This window comes from Primulina eburnea, chromosome 3 (genome assembly GCF_022965805.1).
Source record: "Primulina eburnea isolate SZY01 chromosome 3, ASM2296580v1, whole genome shotgun sequence".
NCBI classification, from domain to species: Eukaryota; Viridiplantae; Streptophyta; class Magnoliopsida; order Lamiales; family Gesneriaceae; genus Primulina; species Primulina eburnea.
The window spans coordinates 18,671,173-18,689,461 of record NC_133103.1 but is presented as its reverse complement, the minus strand read 5'-3'; the positions used below and the strand labels follow the sequence as shown (position 1 = coordinate 18,689,461).

Below are 18,289 nucleotides of genomic sequence, written 5' to 3'. Positions count from 1 at the left end.
GCCTTAGTTGATTGTTATGCGAAGACGGTAACCATCCAAGCTCCACACCAAGAGAAAATTTTATTTCATGGCAAGACCGAAGAACGAAAGACTCTCCTTTCTGCTTCTCAAACTTGGACAGCCATGAAGCATGGAGAAGAAGTTTACCTAGCTATGTTAAGCGAGGTAAAGAAAGAAACCACACTCACGCTTGAAGAGATTCCAGTAGTGCAAGAATTTCCGGATGTCTTTCCTGAAGAACTCCCTGGCGAACTTCCCGATCGCGAAGTGGAATTTGAGATTAACTTAGTGCCCAATGCCGCACCAATCTCAAAAGCACCGTACCGAATGGCTCCAGCAGAGTTGAAAGAACTCAAAGAGCAACTTCAAGAGTTGTTGGACAAGAAGCAAATCCGACCAAGCGCATCTCCGTGGGGAGCTCCTGTCCTATTTGTAAAGAAGAAGGACGGAAGCATGAGGATGTGTATCGACTACCGAGAGCTGAACAAGATCACAATCAAAAACAAGTATCCGCTTCCAAGGATAGATGACTTGTTTGACCAACTCAAAGGAGCTTCAGTCTTTTCCAAGCTCGACTTAAGGTCAGGCTATCACCAACTCAAGGTCAAGACAGACGACATTCCGAAGACAGCCTTCAGAACAAGGTATGGACACTATGAGTTCACAGTGATGCCGTTCGGATTAACAAACGCTCCGGCAGTATTCATGGATCTCATGAACAGAGTGTTTAAACCATTTCTTGACAAATTTGTTGTGGTATTCATCGACGACATTCTAGTATATTCGTCAAGTGAAGAAGACCACAAAGAACATCTTCGTCTCACCCTCCAGAAGCTGAGAGAAAAAGAACTATACGCCAAGTTCAAGAAATGCGAATTCTGGCTAGAGAGCGTTGCATTCTTGGGACACATAATATCAGCAGCAGGAGTATCTGTGGACCCTAAGAAAGTAGAGGCAATCACGGATTGGCCTAGACCAAAGAGTGTGACAGAAATTCGAAGCTTCTTGGGATTAGCAGGCTATTATCGAAAATTTGTTGAAGGATTCTCTTCAATAGCCATACCCCTCACCAAGCTCACACAGAAGAACTCTAAATTTCAATGGAGTGAAAAATGTGAGCAAAGCTTCGAGACTTTGAAGAAGAAGCTTACATCCACACCAGTGCTAGTATTACCTATGGAAGGTAAGGACTACACCGTCTATAGTGATGCATCCAAAGAAGGTTTAGGATGTGTACTCATGCAAGAGGGAAGGGTGATCGCATACGCGTCAAGACAGTTGAAGCCGTATGAACAGAATTACCCAACACATGACCTTGAATTAGCTGCAGTGGTGTTCGCACTAAAGATTTGGAGACATTACCTTTATGGAGCCAAGTGTGAGGTGTTCACCGATCATCAGAGTCTCAAGTATTTGTTCACTCAAAAGGAACTAAATATGAGACAAAGGCGGTGGATTGAACTCATAAAGGATTACGACTTGACAATAAACTACCATCCAGGCAAGGCCAACAAGGTAGCAGATGCTTTAAGTCGAAAGAATATGAGGAAGGTAATCTTGACATCACTTTCCGCAAAACCATGTCTTCGAGAGACAATCAAGATAAGCCAAGATAAAGATTCCGCTTTGGTAAAACTGAAAGAGCAAGCCAAGGAAGGGAAATCACAAGATTTCGAGATAGACAACAAAGGAATCTTGTGGATAAAAGGACGATTGTGCGTACCAGACGTTGATGACCTTCGACAAGAAGTAATTTCTGAAGCACATAAGTCAAAATTTTCAGTACATCCTGGCAGTACCAAGATGTACAGAGATTTGAAGAGAAATTTTTGGTGGAGTGGAATGAAGAAAGACGTGGCAATGTATGTTTCCAAGTGTCACGTGTGCCAGCAAGTCAAGGCAGAACACCAAAGGCCTGGAGGACTTCTGCAACCGCTAGAAGTTCCAGAATGGAAATGGGAGCATAATTCTATGGATTTCGTTGTGGGTTTACCAAAGACGAGACAAGGTCATGACGGAATATGGGTAATCGTAGATAGACTCACAAAATCTGCGCATTTCTTACCTGTCCGCATGAACTATAATTTGGATAAGCTAGCCACATTGTACATGAATGAGATCGTACGATTGCATGGAGTTCCAGCTAGCATACTGTCAGACCGAGATCCTAGATTTACGTCTCGATTTTGGAAGAGCTTTCAACAAGCTATGGGGACTAAGGTTACTCTTAGTACGGCCTATCATCCTCAGACCGATGGCCAAACAGAGAGAACAATTCAAACTCTTGAGGATATGCTGAGAGCTTGTGCTCTAGACTTCAGTGGTAATTGGAGCGAACATCTGCCCTTGATCGAATTCGCATACAATAATAGTTACCACAGTAGTATTGAGATGGCACCATACGAAGCTTTGTATGGACGAAAATGTCGATCACCACTGTATTGGGATGAGGTAGGGGAAAAAGCCATTGTTGGACCCGAACTGATCCAAGAAACAGTGGAGAAAGTTGCCTTGATCAAAGAAAGATTAAAAGCTGCACAAAATCGACAGAAAAGTTGGGCTGACTTGAAGAGACGACCCGTGGAATTTGAAGTTGGAGAGAGGGCATATGTAAAAGTGTCACCCATGAAGGGTGTAATCCGATTCAATAAGGCTGGGAAACTGAATCCCAGATACGTCGGGTCATTTGAAATTCTTGAGAAAGTGGGAACACTTGCTTATAGATTAGCACTTCCAACCGAAATGTCAAGAATTCACAATGTATTCCACGTTTCGCAGCTAAGGAGATATATTTCTGATCCAAGTCACATCCTGGAAGCTGGACCACTTCTGGTTGGGAGCAATCTAAATGAAGAACTGAAGTATGAAGAAATTCCGATTCGAATTGTGGATTTCAAAGACCAAGTACTGAGACGTCGAACTATTCCATATGTCAAAGTACAATGGTCCAATCACACCGAAAGAGAACCTACTTGGGAGTTGGAAGAAAAGATGCGAGAACAATACCCTTATCTCTTTAAAGATCATGCTTAGCCAAGTTTCGAGGACGAAACTTCTTATAAGGAGGGAGGGATGTGAGAACCTGAAACTCCAGCAGTAGCAGCAGCTGGCCAATTTCAGCAGAAGCCAACAATTCCAGCAGCAACTCATATTTTCAGAAGATGGCATTTTCCAGCAGACCAGAATCCAGCAGATCAAAATCCAGCAGACCGAATCCAGCAGCAGAAGAGCGAATTCCAGCAGACAGTTACTGATTCAGCTATTGAGTTGTAACTGAAGCATTTATCACGGAATAAAGGTGGTTAATGGCAGATTATGGCCATTTAATGGGAAGCTAACATTCAGAATAATTGCCTATAAATAACACTCTCAAAGCTCTGAATTGGGTTACACAAATCTTGAGAGTATCACTTGAAATTAGAGCTAAGAGAGTGCATTTTCGAAGCTGTAAAATCCAGTAGCAAGGCAAGCAGATTTCCAGACCTCAACCGAAATTCTTTTAGCAAATTACTGTAAGTGGGCTTATGTATAATTAGCTTGAAAACTGTTTGATGATTTCTGATTTAAAGCAAAATATATTCTTGAATCCTGTTATCTGATTTCGAAGCACTGAAACTTAGTGAACTAATGGTAGGAATATATATTCTGAACATTACTGATTACTGATTACTGGCCTCACCCCTTAGAGGAGAGAACATATAGGGGACTGATATCAGTTTAGCCATGAAATTCACGAATGTGCTCAGTGCTTATTTGATAAACTTCTGATTTCCGACTACTGAATACCGATTACTGATTTCTGAACACTGAACACTGATTTCTGTTATGAAAATAAGAATTTCTGTATATTTTCGTATTACTGTTCTGTATAAAATGATTTCGAAAACTGGGAGTTATTCCCGCCCCCGCTTACTGAGTGACAATCATATCACTCACCCACCAAACCCATCTCAGATAAGAGTACTGAAGAAATGTTAGAAGAAGAGGAGCAGATCCAGTTCTAGGGCTGGTGATGAAGACAGTTGTTCTCAGTTTATGTTTATTTTATTTCCGCTGCATCTGTTAAGATACTGTAATATTTGGTTTTGCATTTCCGCTGTAAAACATCAGTATTCGAGTTGTAACAGACAATTGATTGATTTCGTATTATGAATAAAAGACTGGTTTTTGAGATTCTGTACTTCTGAGGCTTGTTGTTTTCGAATGTAATATTTGAGAGCAACGCCGGTGTCAACCAACCCCCGTCCCAGGGCGTGACAGACAGAACAAAAACCAGGAGGTGGACCAATTTGTTGTACCGCCTTATAGATGGAAATTGGTTTATATTGTTGTTCTTATTCATTCGGAAATGAATATTCAGTTTATTTCTTGATTCAAAATTTCTTTGTTTTGGTTTTTTTTATTATGATACAATAATCTTTATTCTTTGAATGTTATTGCTTTATTTAATGAATTCATTCAAACAAGTATAGACATTAAAACAAAATTAACCACTGAGAATTTAGTTGCGTTATGACACAAAAGATCGGGTCATATCTCTGAAAAGATAATAAGGAGACTTGCGTAGGACGAATTCTCGAACCATTATATTACACAAATTTTAATAAATGTGTAAATTGTATAACGGGAAAACAAACTAATAAAAGGAGATTTGAAGGTAGCATATGTTCAGTTGTCTTAGAACTTATACATAGTTATATTTGTGGTCCATTTCCTTCGGCTTCCTAGAATATCAACATTTTTTTTTAACGTTCACAAACGATTTTTCATGATATGGCTTCATTTATCTCATTCATGAAAAGATACGGATGTGTTCAAAAATTAAAAAGCTGAAGTTGAAAATCAACTTGGTTTAAGGATTAAAAACGCCAGATCTGACCGTAGTGATGAATACTATGGTAGATATGACGGTTCAAGTAAACAAAATTCATGACCATCTGCTAGATTCCTATAGCTATGCGGTATAGTCCCAAAGTACATTATGTCGGGTTTGTCCACTATGAATTGTGTTGCTAAAAGATAAAACAAAACACTTAAGGACATGATGAGAAGTATGATTAATCATTCCACCTTACCATAATCACTCTTGGGAGAAGCACTAAAGACCACGCCGTATATCCTTAACAGGGTTCCAACTAAGACAGCGACCAAAACCCCTTATGAACTTTGGACAGGCAAACCACCCAGTCTTAAGCATTTTCATGTGAAAATGGACTCGAGGACGATCAATTGCTATTTTATTGGGTACAAAGATCTATGGGGTACAAGTTTTATTATCCCAAAAGTAAGTCGATTTTTTTTGAGTCAGGAAATGCTTGATTATTTCGAATGTTGAGTTTGCCGGGGGAGATAAAATAAGAGATATTGTCTTTGAAGATGAATATGTTAATATTCCCACATGTGTCTTGGACATCACATTCCTTTCCTCACTTTGACCAAGACATAATACAAAAAAGAAAATAATAGGGATCATCTCATTCTAGTTGACCAAACTTAAGTACCTTCAGAACCTATTCCATTAAGCAGATCCACTAGAGAAAGGAGAAATGCAATGCCACATAATTAAATTATATTTCGTCAAGAAAATGAGATAGACATTGGAATGATTGAGGATGATCCTATCAACTTCCATCAAGCCATGGAAAGTTCTAACTCTCAAAAGTGGAATGATGCCATGAATGAGGAAACAAAGTTCATGAAGGACAATGATGTATGAGATCTTGTCTTGTTGCTTAAATGTGTGTAGCCCAATGGTTGCAAACTGATATTTGAAATCAAGAGGGATTTGAAAGGCAATGTGGAAATATATAAGGCTCGTCGCTAAAGACTTTATGCAAAAAAAATGCATTGATTATAAAGAGACTTTCTCTCTGATTTATTCTGAAGACTCTTTAAGGAAAATAATAGCTTTCATAGCACATTTCGATCTTGAGCTTCATCAAGTGGATGTAAAGACTTTGTTTCTAAATGGTGACATTATGAAATGATTTATGAAACCAGAAAATTTTATGTCCAAAGACACAAATAATATGTTTTGCAAATTAAATAAATCTATCTATTGGCTCAAGCAGACATCTCAACAATTGTAAGGCCTTGTAAATTAATTATTCGCTAATTTGGCATAATCAGAGTGATTATTTAGTTCATTAATTAAAATAATTAATTTTTCAAATAAATTCAGAAAGTATGTTTAAAATATGTATTTTAAATATTAAAAATTTAATCCAATATAAAATACGGGTCTTTTATCAAATTACCGTACTTTTGAATCTCGTTTATCAATATAACGTACTTTTGTAAGATTTATAAAAATATTGTAAAAAATAAAAAAAAAAAAAAAAACTTGTACTCCCCCGCCCTTCCAAATGGGGGGGGGGGGGGGGGGGGGGGGGGGGGGGAGTAATTGTTTTTTAATTAATTCTATTCTCCCCCGCCTGTGGGGGTGGCGGGGGAGAGTTTTAATTAATTTTATTTTTAAAATATTGCCCGCCTACGTAAGAGGCGGGGTAGAATTTAAATTATTTTATTATGTTTGCCCCGCAATTTGTTTTTTGTGTAATTATCGGTTGCTAATAGAAACCGACGAAACTGTATCGATTTGATCTATTGTCGTTATATATGAATTGATATGTGGTCTTATCTTATCATGTCTTTCAATGTCGACATAAATATCGACATGAATATCGTCAATTATTAATGTTTTTGTATTTATTTGAATCACGATTTTTCTATAATTTTTTTTTAAATATAGGCAATAAAGAATTCATGTATTGTTTCTCTATATATATCTGAAGTTATTTTTCTTGTTTTGCATCTTTCTTGTTTTGCATCTGATAATAAATATTCTTTCCCGAGTTGTGGTTCCGTCGGTGAATTTAAGGAGTGAAGAAATATTTGGAATCCAGACTGATTGAGGTATATCGCTAATTTTTCAAATATGATATATCAATTTTTGTTTTGAAAATTACATCGATCAAAAAAATAATTTTCATATAAATAATTTATATTCATAATTATTTTTTGTTGTAGATTGAACGACGAACGAAAGATTTGTTCACGATAAAGGACATCTTTTTCTAGGTATATATCATAATTTCATAAATTAAATCTTATTAGATAAATACTTCTATTATTTTTTATTGAACGAACCTAATTATATATTTCAAAAATATTTATGATCATTGATAAACATAATTTTTTTTTATATCTTGTTTATAAAATATATGTGTGCGTAATATTTATGTATATTAAATCATGATGTATAAACAATTTATTATATATATTATATATATACACACACACACATATATATATATATATTATATTGTTAATATTTATAATTCATCGTATTTTCCTGGTTTATATCTCATAAAATTTATGAATTTCAATGTTACGAACTTTTTAATATTTTTCGTACAAATCGTTCATAATTATTTTTGTGGTAGATTGGAAAGTTATGATATAGACCACGATAAGTAGAAAGTTGTTGTGGATTATGTGCTTCAATATTTATCCTACAAATATAAAATATTAAAGTGATATTTTTATATACATCTTTATTGTATTTTTTATTTACAATTATATGTGTACGTGATATTTATGTAAAACAATATTATGACATTGTTTGATGTCTTTAGTTTGTGTATAATATAATTTTTTAGACATATGAATTTTATTTGAAATGTTAATACTAGAAATGTTTTTCTTTAAATTGAAATTTTTTTTTACATAAATTTAAATGCAGGCATGGATACAATTTCAGCCATTTTATATATTGGCGGTGATGTTATCGTAAGACATGGAACAGTCAATTATAGTAATAAAGGGGTAAAGTTAATTCGTATATCTAGATCTATGTCATTATGCGATTTGATTGAAATAGTTCATCGGAAGTTAGATATCGATCCCAGAAAATATAGGTTGAACCTTTCAACCAAATATTCGTATATGGACAAGTCGCGTTCAGTAGAAGTTCATGTTGTCCTTGACGATGATACTTTACAATTTATGTTTGGTCCTGGTTCCGATGTGCAGTGCATAGAGTTGTATATTGAATGTGAGGCCATTGAAGATAATGTAGTAACAAATGTTGTTGAGTCATACATTCCATGTATTACCCAAGGTCTAAGTATGATAGGATATTATCAGTCAGGTGGCACTTCGTCTGCTACTTACAATGAAAATGTTGATCCACCTTATTCTTCCATGGACAATAATATCGGGGACTGGGATCAATATATTATTGGATGCACAAATAAAGATAATAATTGTTGGCCGAACGTGAATTCTAATGCATCAAGTTTGGCTCGTGGAGTCGTTGCAGTGGCAACAGATGATGAAACATCACGTCAAATGTTTGCTGATTCTGCATTACTGGAAAGTCTAGAGAGTGACAGCGAGCCTGAAACACCAGTGGGTGATGATTCAGACGAGGAGGGTAACGAGGACGCGTTCGAAAATGTTAGTGAGCAATTACATGGCGCAACTTCAGACATAGTTCCACTTGATGTTTCTAATATTTATGAGATGCCACAATTTTTTAGTGCTGTGTATGAAGAACAATGTCCTGATTCTGTAGGTGTGTCATCTGGGTCACAGACGTTCTTTTATAATCCGGAAAAAGGAGAATTACATAAAAACATGGTCTTTAGAAGCAAAAAAGAATTGATTGCAGCTGTTAAAGACTTTTCTGTTAGATGTGTAAGGCGTGAATATCGTGTTGTTGAGAGCACACCGACTTTATGGAAAGTTCGGTGCAAGAATCGATCATCGAGCATGGATTGTGGATGGGGCCTCCGAGCTTGTTTGAAAGCAAATTTGGGTTATTTTAAGATCACTAAATATGGTGATCGACACACATGTGTTTCTAGCCATGTTGGGATTGACCACAAAAACCTAGACAAAAACATGATCGCCTCGAATCTTATTGGTATTGTGCATTGTGATCCATCTTGTGAGATTAAATTTGTTCAGCAACTTATCAAAGACAAATATGGTTATGAAATTTCGTATGCCAAGGCATGGTACAGTTTGAAGCGTGCTGTTGAAAACGTGTATGGCACATGGGAGAGTTCGGTTCGCATTTTGCCAACATACATGGGTGCTCTTATGAAGTTCAATCCCGGAACAATCGTTGAGTGGAGACATTTTCCAACAAACAACCCATCAATAAAAGTTTTAAACTATGTTTTTTGGGCCTTTCGACCATGTGTAGATGGGTTCCGATATTGCCGTAAAATTATCAGCATTGATGGCACTCATTTATATACGAAGTATAAGCACAAGATGCTTATTGCTGCAGGTTTGGATGCCAACAATCAGATATTACCCCTGGCTTTTGCACTCGTGGATGAAGAGAGTTATGATTCGTGGAAATGGTTTTTATGACCTTTTTTAATTGGTCCTGCTATTTCACCTTTGCCGATAGTTGATGCAGTACACAGTTCACGGTAGAGGAATGCTAGTACAGCACTTCCCCAACTGTATTTTGAAACTGATTCGTGTCTCGGAGAAGACGTAAGTACATCAAATTTACGGAACAACCATCTGAATCAGGTAACATACATCCTCCGATAATCATCAATGCCACGCACCGAGTATACCGCTCAACTTCTACATGTGTGCTATTATCGTTGATCAAAATTGATCTACAATATTGATCCAGCACTGACATTACCAATTTATTACCTCTGAATTGATTTACGTGTGGCATAAAACCCAACCATTCAGCACATTGACTTTGCCACACGTGTGGCTTAAAAGATTCGTCAACACCAGTAACAGCAAAACCGTTAATATTTAGATTCCATACCAGCTCAACATCTTGCAACGTTATTGTTGCCTCACCAACACGAAGATGAAATGTATGAGTCTCTCTACGCCATCTTTCAACGAGAGCCGTAATCAAATGATTATCATATTTGAAGAATCCGCAACGAATAATGCCATAAAGACCCATATCATTTAAACGTGTAAGAACGCGATGATGCAGTATTTTATCTTCACACAATTTGGATATAATATTGTCGGATCGCCGCACCCTTAAAGTTCTATCCAAATTGTTTTTTGAAATGACACTTGATATATGAGTTTCTTGTCTATATAAAACATTACCATCTATTGGTCCAGCGTTAAATTCCATCTGTATTTCATATATAAAAAATTACCAGTTAGAAATAAATACATATTTATATATAATTTCATTGTAATTTAATTGATATAAATTTAATTATTATAGTCCATCTTAAGACACTATTTTTTAAAATATTCTTGTTTGTTAAAAATTTTATTATATAGCATTGCATTATTTTATAATCTTCAACTATCTTTTTCACTATTACAACTTTTATTTTTGATCAAAAAACATTTGACTCATTTTATTCCCTAAAATTTCTCGAATAATAATTGAAATAAATATATTATATTACGTGATCTTTAATTTAACACTAAAAAAATAATAAACATATAAAAGTTTATCTTGATGATTAAATTCATGTCTAATAAATTTTTTAGATTTTATTTTATTATTTATGTCTAATATTTTAATTAAATGATACTACTAAATCATAATATTTTCTGCTACATTTTACAAATTATTAATATTACAAAATATTAGATCTAATCTTAAAAAAAACGCTACTACATACAAAGTAATAACTTTAGTACGAAATATTACAAAATATTAGATCTAAATTTTAAATTCTCAAAGAATAGTTTGAATATAATTGTGAAAATGATTATTTATATTAACAACGTCCGTATTCATAAAAACAATGTAAAAAACTAATTAACATATTTAACAATTAACATAATTAATATGTTAGTTTGATTAGTTATTTAATCTAATACTAAATTTAATTATGATGATAATAGGAAATAATCTCTTTTATTTGACTTAATTTAACGAATATAGATTAAAAATTTCTAAACATAAATTAAAATTAATATAATACAACTATCAAATAAATTAATTGAATACAAATAAATTTAACAACAATTAGAAATATTATTTACCTGAGCACGATAATTTCAATATCTACACTTCCTGAAATAAATCAAGATACAGGAGATATAAAATTATTAGAATTCAAAATTTTATCATACCTTTGAAAAATGAAGTGAATTTGCGTGAAATGAAGTGAATTTGCGTGAACAACTTCGGATAGAAAACACAAACTAACTTATCGTGGAATTTGCGTGAAATGAAGTGAATTTGAGTGAACAACTTCGGATAGAAAATACAAACTAACTTATCGTGTAATCGTGTATATATAGGACTTTAAAAATATTTAAATTTGCGGGTAAGAGAAACTCTCTCCCGCCTGTCGTACAGGCGGGAGAGAATTTAAAATCATTTCCCTCCCCCGCCTCCCCTACAGGCGGGGGAGGTGAAATAATTTAAAATCATTTCTCCTCCCCCGCCTCCCCTACAGGCGGAGGCGGGGGAGGTGAATTGAATTTACTCCCCCCCATTTGGAAGGGCGGGGGAGTACAACTTTACTTTTTTTTTTTATTTTTTTATTTTTTACAATATTTTTATAAATCTTACAAAAGTACGTTAGATTGATAAACGAGATTCAAAATTACGGTAATTTGATAAAAGACCCTATAAAATACATCCGAAATTTTTAATAACACACGATAGGAAAAAAATACGAAATAGATGGGATTGTTTTACTATTTTAATAACCAATTAATATTAAAATGCATATATCTACATACAATATAAACACACACTCTTACCATTTATAGATAAAGGAAGGAGAAAGAAAGAAGAATAGAAAACAATTCAAGCTCTTCCTTTGTTCCCGTGACCATCTTGAGCAGCCACCGTAGATCAGTTATAACTTCTTCGTCCGATGCTAGAATTTTTGCATTTCTTGAAGGATTTGTTTCCTCACATCTTAAGCTTCGATTTTAACTACAAATCAAAATTTAGAGCAAACATTCAGCCAGAGTGAAGTTGCGGTTAGCTATTTTTTGGCCTTGAACTCCATCTGCTTTTCGTGTGGGTTTTCTCCATTGTCAGACCTTATTTAGTTGGTAATTGAACTTTAATTTGTATCTCTGACTCAATTTTTATTCTAAGCCGCGTTCAACTATTTTCCCTTCGGAACAGCTCGATCCAAGCCTTTCTCGAGATTCAATTAGGTGAGTTGTTCTTCGTGTTGCTCCAATTTGTACAATGAGAATATGTAGTTATGATCTAAATAAAACTTGTAGCAATCTGTGATGGATTTATTTTGTAACTAGAATAATCGAATTTCAATCCATTATAGATTAAATATAAATTTTCTACCAAAATGTGTCTAAAATGTATTATGTATTTGAGTTGGGATGAAAACCTAATGTATTCGGGGAACCTGAGCTATGTGCACTAGGATTATGGAATTTTGGTTAAAATAAAAGTTGTAGATATATCGTTATCTTAGAAATGAAGCTAAAATCATTTAATTCTATTAAAAATTAAGATAATTGTACATTTTTACTTGGAACTGCTCTGTTACAGATTTATGTCATTGATTTGGGATGATATAGTCTGTTCTAATAAATTATGGGCATAAAAAATTAGAGCTTGAATATGTTTTCAACTAAAAAAAAAACTTAAATATTTGAGTTTTCTTTTATTTCCAATTGATGGATATTGATTTGAGTCAATAATGAGTTAGATATGAATTTTATGTTATTAAGTGTCAAATCTTCAAACTGTAACAGAACCAACTGCATTTAGTTATGTTTTTGGGTATATGAGCATGTCGAATGATCAAATAGTACATAAATGTTTTTTTGTTGAAATATGAGAATTCGAGTTATGATTTCAGGCATGTATGATAAGTATATTTTGGATAAGTATTTGGTTGAGTTGGATTATTTTAGTTTTCTCGAAAAATTGTTGAATTATTAGGCACATTATCTTTTTGTTAGGCCGAAGAAAACAAATTTGAGCTTGAGAGTTGTTCAAAGTTGGTTTAGGTATGTTACAGTTCAGTAACATACAACGTATAAACTATGTTTTGAACATAGTTATGTATTGCTAGATATGTTAATGTGATTATGTGGTTTGTATGATTTGTTAAATGCCTCGTTGATTATATGTTTGTCAATTTGACATATATTTTGGCATTTAGTTTACGACATGATATTATGACATTCATGTTGAGCTCTATCATTCTTGTGACTCGTTCCTTTTGTTATATTGTATTCATGGCACACGTCGTTATTTCGAATCAGCTGGCAGTTACGAGTCGAGTTATCCCTGATACCGAAATTATGATTATCTGTTTCTTGACGAATTTTTTGTCATATTCACTTAAAATATCGACATCATACATTATTAGTTATCGTTTCTTCCTATTATAATGTTATTGTATCAGCTATATAGAGGTCAATCAATTCGTGAGTGTTTATTAGTCACAACGGCATACCCTACATACTTGATAGGACCGTTTAGCTGCATGACGATTAGTTCCCTGTGTGTTATTGTTTGAGCATTACCCATGTTGTTATCATACTATTTATTGGCTTCTATCCTCCTATTGTTATTGAGTTTTTTTCATGCATTTCATATTTCATTCTTTTACACGTTTATGTATAATTTATGTTTGCTTTTGTTATTGTTGAACTGTTTCTTACCAAAATCCTAACATCAGTATTTTATACTGTGGGGGGTGGGGGGGGGGGGCTACTGTGGTTGTTGTTGGACACCATGGTAGATCACCCGAGTAGTTTTGCAGCACCAGGCGGAAGTTCTAGCTGTGAGCTCATGAGTGAGATATGATTACTCGGTTGTCAGAGTTGAAGTCTCCCAATTAGTCCATTTATATTATATGGAGTCGTGTCAGTTTCATGTAAGAGTCTATTGACCAGAGAGAAGCATCATGTATTTTTTTGGTGTTCTTTAGTTGTTATGGTGGATTGAGAGTTATTTTATGTTGTATGTGATTTATTGAATTGTGTATGGTCGGCACTTGTGTGTAATTGTTTATGAATATCACAACGTCGTTCTAGAGTCATTTTATCTTTATATATATTTTAAATTTTTGGTATGTCCTAATTACGAGGAGGCCATGCCGAAATTTTTTTCAGACCATGATATCCATTTTAAACCATTTTTCGCTACAGATTTAAAGAAAAATAATATTTTTCGATGATTAATTATAGTTTTAATAACTGAGCCTCACAACAATGATATTGAGATGAATTTGGTCAATGATTGTGTATACCATAAGTTCAGTGGGAATGGAACAAGTATCACATGTGTGTTTTTGCTCTGGGCTGGACTTCAGCCAATAGTAAGGGGCCTATATAATTATATGGTATTGATTATATATATATATATATATATATATATATATATATATAGTTTTTATATGATGCATAATCATTGCACTCACCCGCCGTATTCATCGATGATGTGCCACTTACCTATTGGATACATCGAAGCAAATCAAAATTGTATATTCAATAAGTCAGTGTCACAACAGCGATGAGAACATATGTGAGCACGATGGATGAGAAACATATAAAACTTACATAACGGATTTTTTCAAATATTTTCCAAAATAAGTTCAAACATGTTCAACTTCAGCTCAAGTGCGATAAATTCGAAATAGAAATAAACTCTTTTTTCTAGCCGAATCAAAAAGTTTGCGATCCATCTATTGTCTCCTATGTATTCATTTTGGTACTACTTCTTACATAATTTCAATTTTTGTTAGCGAAACTTCTCACATAATTTCGGTAAAATTATTGTGTGTGTGTGTCTATATATATATATATATATATATATATATATATATATATATGACACTTCTGAGTTCTGAGTTGGGCTTGTGTCGTGAGCCAAGCTGCTGAGTCCTGATTGAATTTATCATTACTAAATTCTTGAAATATCACCAAGTCGATGATCAATTTATTCCTCCCTCCACCTTATTTGTATACTTATTCATGTATCTGTCATGCATTTGCTTTACCAGCATTTTGTATATCACAACGTAATAAGTAAATTTAAAACTGACAAATATAACGAGGATGTATGATCATTTTAAAACGTGATTATATATCTCAAATATCAATGTTATTTAACTCATTATTTATAGATACATAATTGACATTGGGCATAGATACTAATCTCTTTTCCGCTTCTCCCATTTTCTCATTAAACGACAATAGTTTTTCAATCAAATATTGTTCGTCGTCGCCGACAGTACCCAGGCTTCCTCGTCCCTGTTAGATAAGAAAATTATAAATCAAGAGTATTGTTGAATCAATAATTGAGTATATATACAAAATTCTTAAAAGGTAAATTCCCCTTATTTTTGTTAATTTTTGGGGTGCATGCATTATACTGTTGAAATATTTGACATTTATACGTGCATGGGTCGTACGTACCTGAAGAAGCATGTTGTTGAAAATTCTGCCGTCACAAGATTCAAAACAAGATGCATTCAACACAAGAAACCCTTCCTCCTCCAACTTCGACAGAGCTATAGAAAATGAACCTTTTTCGCCCTTCGGAGTCGAGAACTGACAAAGTATATCTCCGTTGTCTGATCGTTTTGCAGATATTGCTGACAACGACGACCTAGTGTGCACGGTTTTTCTCCGTTCATTAGTGCTAAAATCAATGAATGAATCTTGTTGCCTTGAAATCTTTGACAGAAGTTGTTCCTTCTTCTCACTGAATTTTTGTACTTGTTTTTGTACCTCAGGAATGTATTTTAGCACTCTTGAAACTGTGGCAGGAATGCTTAATTTTTTCTACACAAACATGAAATTAATTAATATATCACAATTACTATAATTTAAATGCAAAACAAGACTACAAATAAATATAAAGGCTATTTTAATTTCCGACTCAAATTTTATATTAGATTAAAAAAAAATTATTTCTCCCTTTGAATTGCGTCACCTTTGGCAAGTTGTGTATTTCAAATATTTATTTTGTCCCGTTCTTATCATTTTGGCTAGTTTGTGTTTTTTTTTTTCTCTAGATTAGTTAATTCTTAATTTGTTCAGTTTCTTCTCTAGATAAAAAAATCAAGAATGCTACAGTTGACTCTTGACAGATGCAACTCTTGAATTTGGAGGATGATTCAAAGTTAATGCAAATCTGAGATCAAATGGAAGAAGATTCATAAATTTTGATAATTGGCAACTTATAATATTTGAAATACATATTTCTGGAGAACATAAACTTAATTTTTTTAAAAAAAATTATTTAAATAGGCAAGACATTTTAAAAGGGTGTGTACTAGTATTTTTCTTTAGAAAAAAATCATGAATTTCTTTAAAATACACACAAGAAAGCAAAGGGAAAAAGTTAATTTTAATCTTCGTCTCATTATTTTGATCCTCAATTCTTTTAATTTTTGACAATGTATTTCTTTTTTCAGTAGGATTGACGTAGTACTGCATACGGTCTACGTCATGTAGATTTCACGTCAGCTCTACATCGGCAACACATAACACCAAAATTACAATTTTCACGAAGCAAAAGAAAGGGGAAAAAAGTTAAGAACTCACTGGTTGATCCTCATCTGGAAGCAACGATCGAAGAGTAGCATACATAGTATTAATCTTTTTACGACGGTCTCGTTCGGAGGCGTTATGGTTGAGCTTCTTGGCCGCATTATCTGTGTCCCCTTTCTCAATAAATCCGTCATGAAAACTCGAGAAATCATCATTCTTAGGATGTGCAGTATTGGAAGAAGGAGAATGGAGACAATCAGCATTAACAGAGTTCGGAATTTGATCTGTTCTTTGTATGCACGAGTTTTCTTGGTTTTCAATTGTGTTGGGATCTTCCCAAAACCATCCAAAATTCGAAATATGAGGCGATAAGGCCAGCATTTTAGTGAGTTGAGAAGTGTTGTGGAATTTTTTTTTTAAGTCTGAGTTGTGCAGTTTCGACATAAAGTCTGTTTATATAGTAGTAACTGGAACCATTTAAAAATAGTCGTCCCATAGTTTAAACATGGGAAATTTTTTTTCCCTCAAACAATTTTTTTTTTGTCCACTAACTTTTCAGTTTTTTATCTTAGTACAATAATAATTTCTGAATTTCAGATGTTTTGATCCCTCTATCATCGAAATGTTCAATTTTTGCAAAAAAAAAAAAAAAAACACTGATTAGATGATGGTTAAATTATATTTTGTTGTCGCAATTATTGAATGATTATAGTGGAATAATTCATAAAACTTGTAAAGTTTGTTCGACTTGTTCGGCTTTTTTATGTTGATTTATTTCAAATAAATTGATTTTCCTTCAAAATAAAAAAAAAATCTGCAAAATGTTTGCAATTTTAGCTTTAGGCAACATGTAATCAGCATTTTCCGACAAAAAAACGAACATTATGTTAGTAGATTGACCAAAATAGCCAAAATTCATAAGTTATTGTACAAAAACCCAAAATTTAAAAGTTAATAGACAAAGAAAAAAAAGTTATTAGACCAAAAAAAAAAAATTCTCTTTAAATATAGTGTCCTAAATATATAATAAATAACATCTTACAAGACTTTTGCTCCCTAATATAGCCTTCACTATACTAATTAATTAATCTCTTGTTTAATTTCGGTTTTTGTTTAAGTTGTATTTGGATAGACAGTACAATTTCAGTGAAATTTCACATTCTCCAACATCGAACTTATATATGTATGGGAAAGGTTTCAAATAACTAATACTACATGTTATTTCAAATCCATAGATTTTTATTTTTTGGAAACTTAGATTCCAAAAATGTTGAAAGGGAATTACTTATTTAATTATGAGAACAAAATATACAAGTTAAATGGTAAATTACGTCTAAAGTTTTATCCCTACAAGCTAGGCCCTAGCTAGCTAGCTACCAGTAAGCATATATTTTTCTTATATTACCAGTAAACATATATTTTTCTTATATTAATTATATATAGCTGTATTATTATAATTATACCTATTAATTTGACATGGACTTGTAATTAATACTTAATACAGAAACCACAAATTAATCAATTAGTTACCTCACTGATCAGTCACTCCAATTTGGAATATTTCTTGTGCAAATAGTAACTAATTTTTTTTTGTAAATCCGATGGACGGCACACGAAGGCTTAATGGTTCTGTTTTGTTTATTGGATAGGTTGAAGAATATGTGCATGTGATGCACGAGCCATTGTTAGGTTTTATATATATACACGGGTAGGTCTCATGTGAGACCGTCTCACGGATCATAATCTGTGAGACGGGTCAACCCTACTCATATTCACAATATAAAGTAATACTCTTAGCATAAAAAGTAATACTTTTTTA

At 33.6% G+C, this 18,289-nt stretch overlaps 1 protein-coding gene across 1 annotated transcript; it reads right to left on the bottom strand.

Annotated features, from left to right (window-relative positions):
* Positions 1-14,864: 14,864 nt before the first annotated feature.
* Positions 14,865-16,879, bottom strand: LOC140828386 (transcription factor ORG2-like). Its single transcript, XM_073191365.1, has 3 exons — positions 16,525-16,879; positions 15,391-15,759; positions 14,865-15,225 (listed from the first exon to the last, which is right to left on the bottom strand). Exons 1-3 carry the CDS (start codon positions 16,849-16,851, stop codon positions 15,064-15,066), a joined length of 858 nt encoding a protein of 285 aa, XP_073047466.1. The 5' UTR covers positions 16,852-16,879; the 3' UTR covers positions 14,865-15,063.
* Between the last annotated feature and the right edge of the window lie 1,410 nt (positions 16,880-18,289).

What these genes read in the sequence shown, in the direction of transcription:
- LOC140828386 (XM_073191365.1), bottom strand. Translation starts at nt 16,851, where the DNA reads ATGCTGGCCTTATCGCCTCATATTTCGAATTTTGGATGGTTTTGGGAA. An exon ending in TTCCAGATGAGGATCAACCA is followed by an intron (nt 15,760 to 16,524) that starts GTGAGTTCTTAA and finishes ATGTTTGTGTAG; the next exon opens with AAAAAATTAAGCATTCCTGC. An exon ending in TCAACAACATGCTTCTTCAG is followed by an intron (nt 15,226 to 15,390) that starts GTACGTACGACC and finishes CTTATCTAACAG; the next exon opens with GGACGAGGAAGCCTGGGTAC.